The 13,045-nt window shown below is 33.2% G+C and overlaps 1 protein-coding gene across 1 annotated transcript in view; it reads left to right on the top strand.

Annotated features, from left to right (window-relative positions):
- Positions 1-13,045, top strand: part of LOC122418257 (extracellular sulfatase SULF-1 homolog) — a 561,276-nt gene that overhangs the window by 54,429 nt on the left and 493,802 nt on the right. Inside the window, exon 3 of the mRNA XM_043432385.1 lies at positions 7,951-8,101. Within this exon, the coding sequence (XP_043288320.1) occupies positions 7,951-8,101 (151 nt within the window). The remainder of the gene's footprint in view (positions 1-7,950; positions 8,102-13,045) is intronic.

Below are 13,045 nucleotides of genomic sequence, written 5' to 3'. Positions count from 1 at the left end.
TAGATCTCCAAGGTTTTCAGGAAAGTACTCGAGGTAGGAGTGTAGAAAGTGCAGTTTGAGATTTATCAAGCAACCCAAGTTTCTCAAATTTTCCAACAACTCTTCAACTAAATCCTGGTAATTGTTAATTTTCTCATTTCCCAAAAAGATCTGAGAAACGTTTTTGAAACTTTGCCATGCTGCCTTTTCAGTATCGTTCATTTTTTTAATGAAATTTTCGTCGCCAAATAAACTACGAATTTGTGGTTCATCAAATATACCCTTCTTTAATTTCACATCACTCATCGCGGGAAGCTTTTCTGCCATATACTGGAAACAATCGCCATCTTTGTCCAGAGCTTTGACATACTGCTTTATAAGACCAAGCTTAATGTGGAGTGGTGGTAGCAGATATTTCGAAGGATCGATCAATGATGTTCGTATGATGTTGTTACGGACTAGATCGAAGTTTGTTCTTGTTGGCCACCCTTTCTGAACATAGTGTTTTTTTCTGTTTCTACTGTCCCATAAATATAAAAAGCAGGGATTTTTTGTGAACCCCGATTGTTGACCTAAAAGCAGTGTTGCAATTTTAAGATCACCACAAATTTGCAATTGATGTTCCGAATACTTTATTTACTCCAATACCAATTGTAAATTTTCCTAATTTTCTTTCAGCTTGATCGAGTGAGCTATTGGAATAGGAGCATATGTGTTTCCGTTGTGGAGTAGAACGGCTTTGAGACTTCTTTTTGACGAATCAATGAAGTGTCTCCACTCGACGTTTTTATATATATTAGGTTTGAATTTATCCATTATGCTTTTCACATCTGAACAGAACACAGAACACCAATGAATTCTCTTCGTCGTTTGTGAAGAATTGCCGAAATTCTTTCTCCCTGTCACGATAAAAAAAGCCGATGTTCCTTTCGATAGCAAGTTTTTCTTTTTCAATGCTGCCGCCAAGTATTCAGCTGCGTCCTTCGGCAGTCCTAAATCTCGTATGAGACCATTCAATTCTTCTTGGTTGAAGGTTTGGGGAGCTTTTCTTTCATTATCTAGGAGGTAATCGTCATTTTCGGAACTTTCTGCTTGATAGATCTCGGCAACATACATGACTATTCCTTCATCAGAAAGCTCCACATCTATCGGTTTGGTAGTTCTGATTTCATCCACGCCCACTATTTTTGCTGGTTTCTGCACTGATGAAACATTGGCATACACAATTTTATTTCTGGAATTTTTCGTGAAACCAGTGATGTCGGTCATACAAACATAGCAATTCCCTTGACCTATCAGTGCAGATAGTATCATAGGTTTTGTGATTTGCAAGGACTCTTGCTTTCTGAACTTATTCCATCGTATCAGCATTGTCTTACACCGACTACAAACTGTATGTGGTATCCAATTCGCACTCCAGTCTACTATTTTAATACCGAAGCAAACCTCATAAAAGAATTTTAATCATGCCTGCGGTAGTATTATATTCAAGTTTTTTATACAATTTTCCCCAGTTTCTAGTTTATTGCATACGGAATATGTAGATCTTTTTATTTGTGTACAGTTTAAGATGAATCATGCATATGTAAAACACTTAAAAAACTATTTTTGACGTTTTTTTTTTTGCTATTTTTTTGTTATTTTTCACGATCTTCGATGTAAGTGCGCATGATCGGGACTACTACCTACCGGAATCGGATTGAGCTGCTTGAAATTCGTAAAGAACAATTTTAGTCGGTTTTTTCCATGGAAGCAAAATTATGGAGACATACGAGTTTAATAGACGCCCGGTTTCGGTTTCAGCGCATCAAAATACAAAAGGAGCGTACTCGATCTAGATCAATAAAACTTTTCTTCTACCCATGCTAGCGATTTTGACCCATTTTTAGAGATTTTTGCAGTTACTCAAAATTTTGCGGGTATATCAGCCATTCTGACTCCAGATTCAGATTCAGCGCATCAAATTACATAAAAAAACACCCCCGATTAAGGTCGAAGAGAACTTTTATCATGCTTTGAACAGCAATTTTCCGTCATTTTTGCGGTTTTTTGAAATTTACTAAAGATTTTGGAGATGTATCAGTCAATCTAACCTTTGATTCAAATTCAGCGTATCAAATTACATTAAAAACAGCCCCGCGTAAGGTCGAAGACAACTTTTATCATGCTTTCAACAATTTATCATGCTTTCCGCAATTTTAGCAGTTTTTTGGAATTTACTAAAAATGTTGGGGGTGTATCAGTCGATCTAACCCTCGATTCAGATTCAGCGCGTCAAATTACATGAAAAACACCCCCGCGTAAGGCGAAGAGAACTTTTATTATGCTCTTAACAGCGATTTTCCGCAATTTTTGCGGTTTTTTGGAATTTACTCAAAATTTTGGAGGTATATTGGCCAATCTAACCCCGGATTCGGATTCAGCGGGCCAAAATACGTAGAGATTGATGGGTCCGGTTCTAGGTACTTACCACTTTTTTTTTGTGTGCCGGTGTAATTTCAATGCTGTAAGAAACTTAGATGGGATTTTTTTTTTAATTTGATTTAGTTATTAGAAAAAGTTAAGAAGAATGAAGCATCGTTTTTCAAAAAGGTTTTCAAGCGCGATATTTTGGTTTTTTATTTCTCATGTTTTATTTAAATTTTTTTCACTTTACAAAATAATTACAGATTCGTATTTTTTTTCAATGTGTCGTTTTTTCAGGATTTGTGACATTTTTTTCGAAATGTTCTGTTAAAATTATTTACACTTGGTTTCACAATTTTTTTTATAGAATTTTTTTTACAATTTTCGTGATGTGGTCAGGAAACAAGGAACTATCAATGTTCTTGTCCCAACTTTTTTTCCCTAGGTATATTCTGCGATCAAAAAATTGAAAATTCGATTAAAGCAATCTTTTAAAAAATATTCACTTACGAGTCAAAAATGCTCGTCACATCTATATATTCTTGTACCTCCTTACTCATTTGTTTTAAAAAATCAAGAAAATTAATTGACTATTAGTAGGCAAGAATTTCAATATTTTCAGTATAGTCATAATAGTAAAAAATTCTCATTTAAATTTTATCTAACTTGCAATTAATGCAAGTTAGATAAAAAGAAAAGTTGAAGAAATTCTTTATTACTGCTAATAGCTCCAGATGGGAGTATGGAAATTAACGATGAACATAATATGAAATAGCTTTCGATTACTTCGACGTGTATGGCTCCACGTTTTCAGGCGGCCATCTTGGCCTACTTTTTCGCAGTCCATTGGACGGTAACACACAGTAATACGATTAATTTACACAGGCGCACAACGGTCATGACTCCGTTGCCGTACGCACTCCACCCAGACCACACAGCACGTTTTACTTCGCCCAACACAACGACGCGGTTCTCTGGTAGCGTTGAATATACCTATATAGGGAGTGACTCCGAAGAGGGCTCGCGCGTCCGCTTGCTCTCTCACTCGCATTCGTGTTCAGACTACTTTTGCTCCACTATCTGTAGGCGGATCTGACGTCACGGCCTCACTCCGTCGTGCTCGCACGTGACGGCGTGGTTGCACCATCTATTCTCTCTCTCTCTCTCTCTCGCATACTCTAACACATATAGGCTGAAATAAATAAAATTTTTGTAAATAATGTTTTTCTCATTTTTTTAAACCAATAAATTCGAACGCCGTATAATGACAAATAATTATAGTCATCAATTTAAACCATAGACGTTTGTTTTATGTATCCAATAATGTTTTAAATTCGATTCAAAACTCTCATTAACGTTGAAAATACTGTATAATCGATATATTAGTGGATAATATTATTCACTAATGCTGTACTATTGTAGTGGATTCGAATATTTTTTCACGGTTTGAAATCATTTTCATTGTGAGGTTTAAGAATTTTTGTTTACATTTTTTGTGGTGTAATGCGAAAAGGGGCGATCATCGATGTACTAGTCTAAATTTTTTTCCACGAGAGAGAATTTTTTCGGTTTTATATCAAATTGTTTTTCTGTGATAGTTCTAAATGATATAAAAAGTTTTTCAATAAGGTGTTTTAAAGTTTTTCAATGTTTTTATTGTGATGTTTAAAAATAATTTCTCCAATGATTTTAGTCAAATTGTGTCTATTTCATAATAATTTTTATATTATTCAAATCTTCGTAGTGATCTCCGTAATTTTTCAACGATTTTGAATGTTTCCACCATTTTGTGAGATTTAAATCATTTTTCGTAATGTTTACAAATTTTTTCCATTTTCGTGAAGTTTTTCCGGCTTATTTATAAATATTGCTTTCACTTTTCTTGATGAAATCATTTTGAATAAAAAAGATATGTAGGATTTTTAATGAAACACATGTATTCGTTGATTTTCCCTAAAATTTGATGGAAAGAGAGAGAGAGAGAGAGCGAAATAACATATAATGCCCACCAAGTCCACCAGAATTGGCCTTTTTAAGAAAAATATATTGCATTCCGAAACTAGAAAATTTTATTACATTTAAAAATGTGCTTTCAATAACTTTTTGAAGCATTCTTTTTTATTCATATTACCATACCCAAAGATAGAAAGTTGATACACACATATCGATGCATAAAATTTTCAGTCTGCATGTAGACACCAAGATTCAACCGGAGAAAGAAAAAGTATAAAACGTGTCAAGAGCAATAGAATAGCTCATTTTTCGGGGTATGTTTTGCATTCTGAAATCATAAATTCTTATGCCATTCATAAATGAGCCATCAATGATTTTGTGTAGCATTTTGAATTATTTTTATTATCTATTTTTTCTATGAACATTCCAAATCAAATAATAGGAAGTGATTATACTTGGTGCACATGTCAATACATAGAATTTTCATAGTTTGCAAGTATCCGCTGTGGTTTATTCAGCTAAATTTTCTGACCACAAATTCATTAAATTAATCCTGCCAACACTAAAAGTAAAAAGACAGCGTACTGAAAAGCGAACAGAACTTCAAATTTTTTGATGTATATGTGCATTGGCTTTCAACGACAACAATTTCAGCCCTATTCGCTGAAGTAGTAAGCAGCTGAAGACTTTAGTAATGAATTTCTTTGTTTATATACTACAGATGAAACCAAAAATGAAATGATTTGCAAACTGGCCGCTTTACAGAAATATCAAAGTTAACAGGTACTCGCTGCATACCAGTAATACAAACTTTGATACGCTGGGGAAAAACATTTCAAAATTTCCTGAGCCACATTTTTGAAAGTTATTATGACACATTCAAGAAAACATGTGAAAGACATATGGTGCATATTGAAACAATTTTGTATGTCTCCATGGTTATGCGCAGATAAAATATTTGATTGCATCCAAAAATGATCAAATGTAGACTTGCGAGCATGAATTTTTCAACCTATAATGCCAATCGCAAACATAATGTGGAAATACTCAATATACTGTCGCCTAATCATGTTGTTAAACTTGAGGTGTTCATTGCATTACCAAGATACAAATTTTGATATCACGAAGAAAAAAGCACCCAATGACTCATTGAAATTAATTACCAAATTCATCATATAACAACTCAAGTGAATATCTATGCATTTACTTGGCAAAAAGATTTTTTTCAAACTCAGGTGTTTAAACAACCAATCAGATTGAACAAGAGTTATTGTCATAAATCTTCAAACTATGTTGATGAACTCAATGAGAGGAAATAGAAATACACAACACACATATAGTCCATAGAATGAACAGAAATTGGTATGGATAAACTGTAAGCTAAAGAGGTGGAAAAAAGAGACTGGAGGGCACGGCCAAACTAAATGTAAGGAAATATGACAAAAATACATTAGATTAGACATTTTTATTTGATAAAAGTTTAAAAAAATTTATTGGAATTTATTTACATTCAACCAATTATTCATTTAAATAAATCTATATTTAGAAAGAATTCACGGTAGAAAAGAATGACACAATTAATTGATTACCACGAATTATCAAGCACACGAGATATAACACACATCCCGAACTTCGCATTGCCAAAACAACATAACCCTTTTTCATAATATCTCGGTTATATAGCGACGAGGTGGAGTTGCTGGCATGTGACGTCAGTCCACGACACCACCGTGAAGTTAGCTCCAGGGACATGAGGCCTTTGATGGTATTATATACAGACACGTCAAACTTATAAATGGGTTAGTAGCTTTTGCATAATCTTGAGCCTGTGCAAAGTATTTTCTCAGCAATTACGCTACTGATCGTGTTGGATTCGGGCTCATTTGAAAGGGATTTTGAAAATGATTCTCCAAACTAATTTTCGCTTAACGAAACATCTCTTGAACTCCACAATTCTAGAAAATGACATGCCAGTTTTACCCCCACCACCGCGAATCGTTTTATTCAGAGAAAAGATAGTCTCGGCGAGGCCTCAGTCCAGCAGACGACAAGGCTGTCAATGTACTTGTCCCGAGACTCTACCGAGTCTCTTGATAAGCCGAAAATCATATTTCGGACCCCACCTCGCATTGCTCTAGCTCTCGAGTTCCTAATAAACAAAACATTAGCAGACAAGGGGAAAAATCACTGAAGTCCAAGAACAAACCTGTGCCGAAATATTTTCGGTACAATTTGGACAAAAAATACGTCTTTTTTCGTGGAAACCAACGTTATAAGCTGAAAATCATATCTCGGCCAGCAACACGAATTTCTCCATGCTCTTGGATTCCCAATAAACGTAACATATTAGAGTACAAGAAAAAAAAAACCGCCAAAGTCCAAGGACAGACTTGCGACGAAATATTTCCAGTACAATTTTGACGAAAAATAGGTCTTTTTTCATGGAAACCAACGTTATAAGCAGAAAATCGTAAATAATTCATAGAAATTTCAACTAAAATCCTATAGCTATCAAAACATAAATCAGGAACTTTTGAGAAAAAAGACGTGATATCAAACCATAAACTTCCCCTAGGAAAAAAAAGGTTGGGACAAGTACATTGATGGTCCCTCGTTAGCTGATAATTCCAACCATAAAAAATACTATGAAATTTTTTTAATTATAAAAAAAATTATTTAATAAACAATATATCCCTGAAAATTATTTCAACACAACAATTTAGAAAAAAATTTACAAATCAGGAAATAAGATGAAAGCAAAAATCTAATTCCATAAAAAAAAAATGAGGAAAAAGATCGTATTCAAGTAAAAATCTTAATAAGGAAAAAACATTATATAGGAAAAAATTTTAAATGAAACGTTAACAAAGCTAAAGACACTACTCAAAAATATTTAAATGTAACTAATAAACAAATCTCGCTTGAAAACATTTTAAACGCGATGCCACATTCTTTTCATCTTATTTTAATGAAGGAACAACTAAATGAATTGAAAAAGTTCCTATCTAAATTACGTACAGTACTAAAAGTTATGATATCTATTCGAGGATAAGTATTTCATAATTTTGAATACTAAATTCTATAGGACACATCAGGAACTTGAGAAAAATTTCGTGAATCAAAAACTTTACCATCTAAATTTTGTGCAGTTGTAAAATTTATGATATCAATTAGTGGACAAGTATTTTATTAGTAATTCGTAATTTTAACATTATGAAGTTGTTCTAATATGCGTTAAGAATACTCGTCCAGCTCAGGTTGTTTTATGGAAATTAGTAGAAAATCAGCTACTATAAAAAATCTCCAAATTTTGCTTTCTAACAATTAGAACGATGCCAACCAAATTTTTTTAATAATCAGAACATAGAAAATTGTGTTTGACTGATTGTTAGAAGTTCTGCCCCGGTGCGAGTCGTAAGACAAGTCGCTTATAAGACGAAGTGAATTTCTGAATATTAGTTTTTGTTTTTTTATCCATTTGCTCTCTGCATTACAGTATTAAATCTAGAGATTACGAATTCGCTTTGTATTTTTTTTCCTATGATTCGTTATGACATTTTTTCTTCACTTTGTGTAGAAATAATCAGAAATTCGATCATTTTCATTTTCTAGCACACCCGCCTACGATTACGCACCAAATCTCGACAAGCAATGGATCCTTCAAGTGACTCAAAAAATGCAACCGATTCATCGCCAATTTACTAATCTCCTCATGACAAAAAGATTGCAAACTCTGCAGAGTGTGGATGCAGCGGTAAACCGAGTAAGTCTAAATTGAACACTATTAGGCTCCACGCTCTGACTAATCGATTTTTTTCTAACTGAGTCGAGATTTTTTTCAGACTGACTCGAGATTTTAAACAACTTTTCAAAATTAATTGAAACGATACTCCCTGTTATTCTAAGGAAAGTGTCACATTTGAACTTCGCGCCGAGAAAGCTCGGACTCAGCCGCTTGACGTGACTCCGCGGCTAGGCGCGGAGGCTACTTGTCCCACAGAGAAGAATTCCTCTCTTTCTTGAAATTCACACATTTTATGTTTTAACACCTTAATTAACGTAATTTTTATATGAGGCAAGATTTAATTAACGAAGCGTCTGCTAGTCCGGCAGTCGGATGAATTTCTTATTATTATTAGTCCGGAAAATTATATAGAATATGTGTATTGTAGGTAGACATATTGTTGCGAGGCGCTGAGGAGCAATTCGCGCATGCGTAGATTCAAGCTTCCGCGCACGTTCGCGTTGAAACGAGTTTCTAGCATAATCGTGATCATCGTGGTTTGTGGTTAATCACGTGTGGAATGTGATTGAGCTCGTTATTACAGTTGCGTACAAGAAATACAATAGGGAAAAAAGGTTGGGACAAGTACATTGATGGTCTCTTGTTTCTGGATGACATAGAAAAAAGATTTAGAACTAGGAAAAAAATTCTATAAAAATAATAAACGAAAAATTGAAAAGTTCAAAAAAATTCAACAAAAATAAATAACAATCGAAAAAATTCTGTAAAGAAAAATAAAAAAATTTCAAAAAAATTCATAAATATTGAACAAATTGAAAAATGTACTATCCAAGTTACATGTAGTATAAAAATGTATGATATCAATTGCAGGCCAAGTTTTTATTGATAATTTGGAATATTTATCGAACAAATTGGAAACTTTAATGAAATTCATGATAATTATTTTCACGAAAAAAGTTAATGAAAAAAAAGTCATAACGAAAATTACGTGCAGTACTAAAATGTATTATATCAATTCGAGGTCAAGTATTTATCAGTTATTCGAAATATAATCTCCGGCGACAAATGAGCGTTGAGAATCCTTGTCGGGCTCACAACGTTTTATCAAAATTACTAAAAAATTAATGGAAATGAAATCATTAAAAATTCACATGAAAGTCATTCGTTACTTCAACAAGGTACACACTTTAAAGAATCGATTCCCCTCCGACTTTCAGGATCCCCTGGTATTATTCACAACATTCAACTTCGATTGGATCGGTACAAATTATGTTCAAATACGTCTTAAACGTACTTGTCCGGCCCATCACTTTTTATTCAAATTGCTCATTCGAAAACAAATCAGGGCTGTTCTATAATGACAAATATAATAAAATGGATAGAAATAAAAATAATATCTCCAAGTAATTTGAACTTGATTGTTCGCAAGTTCGTATAAATCGCATGTCAATAAATTTTTAACCGGATTTTGCCGTACAATTTCGTTTTTTTATGATTGATTGTTATTTGAATGAATAGTGATGGGCCGGACAAGTACTTTTAACTCATATTTAAATATAATTTGTATCGATCCAATCGACGTCGAATATTGTGAATAATATCAGAAGCTCCTGAAAGTGTGAAAAGAATCGATTTTCTTATAAGTCTTTGCCACCATAGAGTAAGAAATGACTAGCTTGCATGTGATTTTTTTGGATTTAAAAACTTCTTAGAACAATTCCATAATGTTGAAATTTGGAGTTACTTATAAATTACTTGTCCTTCGATTGATATCATAAATTTTAGTGCTGCACGTAACTCAAGTGGTAACTTTTTTCAATTCATTAGAAAATACTTGGCCTCGAATTGATATAATAAATTTTAATGCTGCACGTAAATTAGATGGAATTTTTTTTAATTGATTTAGCTGTTCGAATCAAATAAGAAGAATGAGGCATCGGTTTCCAAAATGATTTCAAGCGCGATTTTTCGGTTTTTTATTTTTTAATTGTTTTTGTATTATTGAGGAATTTCCCCCCCTCATTTATGAATTTTATTTTCAATTTTTTTAATCAAATCGTTGTGAATAAAAAAGATATGAAAATTTTTCAATGAAATGAATTTTTTGATTGATTTTCCGTAAAATTTGACAGAAAGAGAGAGAGAAAAAATATATATAATGCTCACCAAGTCCACCAGGAAACTTCCAATGACTTTTTGAAGCACTCTTTTCTATTCACAGTATCATACCCAGAGATATCAAGTTGATGTACACATGTCGATGTATAAAATTTTTAAACTCTGCATGTAGCGACTGAGTTCCAATCAGAGAAATGAAAAGTATTGAGTGTGTCAGGTCCAACAGATTTGTTTATTTTATAATATATATCTATTTTGAAAACATAAATTCTTATGGCAATCATAAATGGGCCACCGCTGACTTTTTGTACCATTTTTAATTATTTATTATTTATGTATTACCATTTTCTATAATTTTCTAATAATTTTCATAATTTATATATACTCATATTCCATAATCAAAAATAGGAAGTGCTAATACTTGGCGCACAAGTGTAAACACAGAATTTTCAAAGTTTGCCAGTATCTGCTGCAATTTCTTCATCTACGTTATGATACAGACAGACAAAAGTACCACAGATTTATGAAATTAATTATGCCATAGTTAAAAAGAAAAAAGACAGCGCAATTGAAAGAGAACAGAAATCAAAATTGTTTCATGTATCTGTGCATTAACTTCTGAAGACAGTAATTTCAGACCTATTCAGAAATAAGTAGGTGAAGACTTTAGTAATGAATATCTTCGTTAATATATTCCAGTTGGAACCAAAACGTTAAAAGATTGGCATACCTGCTATTTCATAGAAATATCAAAGTTCATAGGTACTTGCTACGTACGAGTTATACAGACTTTGGTGCTATAGGGAAAAACACTTCAAAATTACATGAACCACATTTTTGAAACTTATTATGACACATTCAAAAAAAAAGTGACAGATACGATGCATGTTGAAGCAAGCAAAATGCTGTAATTTTGTATGTCTCCATGGTTATCCGCAGACAAAATATTTGATCACATCCAAAAATGATCAGGTGTAGACTTACAGACATGAATTTTTCAACCCACAATGCCAATTGCAAACATGGTCTGGAAATATTCAATATACATGTCGCTTCATCACTTTGTCGAACTTTAGAGGTGTTCATTGCATTTCGAAGATACAAATTTTGATATCATGAAAATTAAGCACCCAATGACTTATTGAAATAAATTTTCAAATTTATCATGTAACAACTCAAGTGAATATATCTATGCATTTACATGGCCCAAAGATTTTTCAAAACTTGGGTGTATGAATAAGCAATCATGAAGGCTTTTTGTTATAAATATTTCAAATTATCTTGTTGAAATCAATATAAAGAAATAGAAATACGAATATCTCTCGTATTGTCTGGAGAACGAATAGAAATTGGTATGACAATACACTGTAAGCTAAGGAGGTGGAAAAAAGGGACCGGTGAACACAGCCAAACTAAATGAAAGAAATTATGACAACAATACATTGAATTACTTGACCAAAGTTTTTTAAAATTTATTTGAATTCGTTCACACACAACCATCCACCTCTTTCTTTAATGTAATTACACAACATAGAATTTCTGTTTGGAAAGAACGTTTTAGAGGTTATAATGAACGAACGTTTTTTTTCTCATTGTTATTATTATTATTATTCAACACTAATGAGTCACGTCATTAATAATATCGATTCCTTCCACTTTTCAATAACCACTTTTATTTTTCTACACTCTGCACGCAACAGCACTCCGGCGGTCATAACCTTAAACCTCAACATGACGCGAAATCTCGCAAATTTGCTATCTATGTATATTACGATATCGAAGTGGAACAGATAATTCTTAATTTTCACGACACATTATTCACTTTTTCACTTCTCAACAATTTACTCACTCTCAGTACACTGTATGAGATCAATTAATCCACTTATGAGGTTTTATTTATTATAGATATTATTGTCGTGAATTGGGCTCGAAACTTATTGAAACTTCTTCTATGAAAAAAATAAAATTGATTATATCCACTGCTATTTCCAATAATGTTTTACTTATTTAAACGAAATTTGCAAATCTTGCACCGTTGATCCACGGGGCTACGATCGCAATCACTTTATAATAACATAACAGACGGTATACAAGAAAACATTGAGGACTACCAGAAACTTTCTCATCTCCGATTGGTCGAGACGGATAGATTCTCACCGCTGATTGGTTATGATGGGCATCAAGGAGCCCCTGTATGTATCGGTCTGAACCCATATACGGATACGTCAGCTGCGTAAATGTGTTGGTACTTTTTGCATAATCTTGAGCTCGTGCAAAGTTTTTTCTCAGCAATTACGCCACCGATCATGCTGATTTTGGGCACAATCGAAAGAGAATTTCTTAATTAGCTGAAAGTTCAATTTTCAAATTGCGACATAACTCCTGAGCTTCGCAATTCAAGAAAATGACATGTCGATTTTACCCCCACCATCGCGAATCGTTTTATTCAGAGATAAATATAGTCTCGGCGAGAGCCTCGGGCCAGCAGACGACAGGGCTGTCAATGTACTTGTCCCGAGAGTCTACCGAGTCTCTTGATAAATTAGAAAACATTTATTCAATTAAAGTTTCTAATATCATTCTAACAGTTGCGTGTATTTTTGTTCTATTTATTCGTATATATAACCTATGTACACATGATATATAACCACGCCACTGACAATATATTCGCACTGGACAATATTTCTCGTACTCTGATTTAATTGAAGGATTATTTCAGTTAACACTTATTTCCAATTGAACGAAATAATGAAATCTTGAAAAGTTTCGTTGACATACATGCATCGCGCATTTTTTATATTCTTTTTCACACACACATCACAGACTACATTTACGCAGCCGCTT

The sequence above is a fragment of the Venturia canescens genome, chromosome 11 (genome assembly GCF_019457755.1).
Source record: "Venturia canescens isolate UGA chromosome 11, ASM1945775v1, whole genome shotgun sequence".
Classification (NCBI taxonomy): domain Eukaryota; kingdom Metazoa; phylum Arthropoda; class Insecta; order Hymenoptera; family Ichneumonidae; genus Venturia; species Venturia canescens.
The sequence above is the reverse complement of the archived record's forward strand: the minus strand, read 5'-3'. Positions and strand labels throughout refer to the sequence as shown.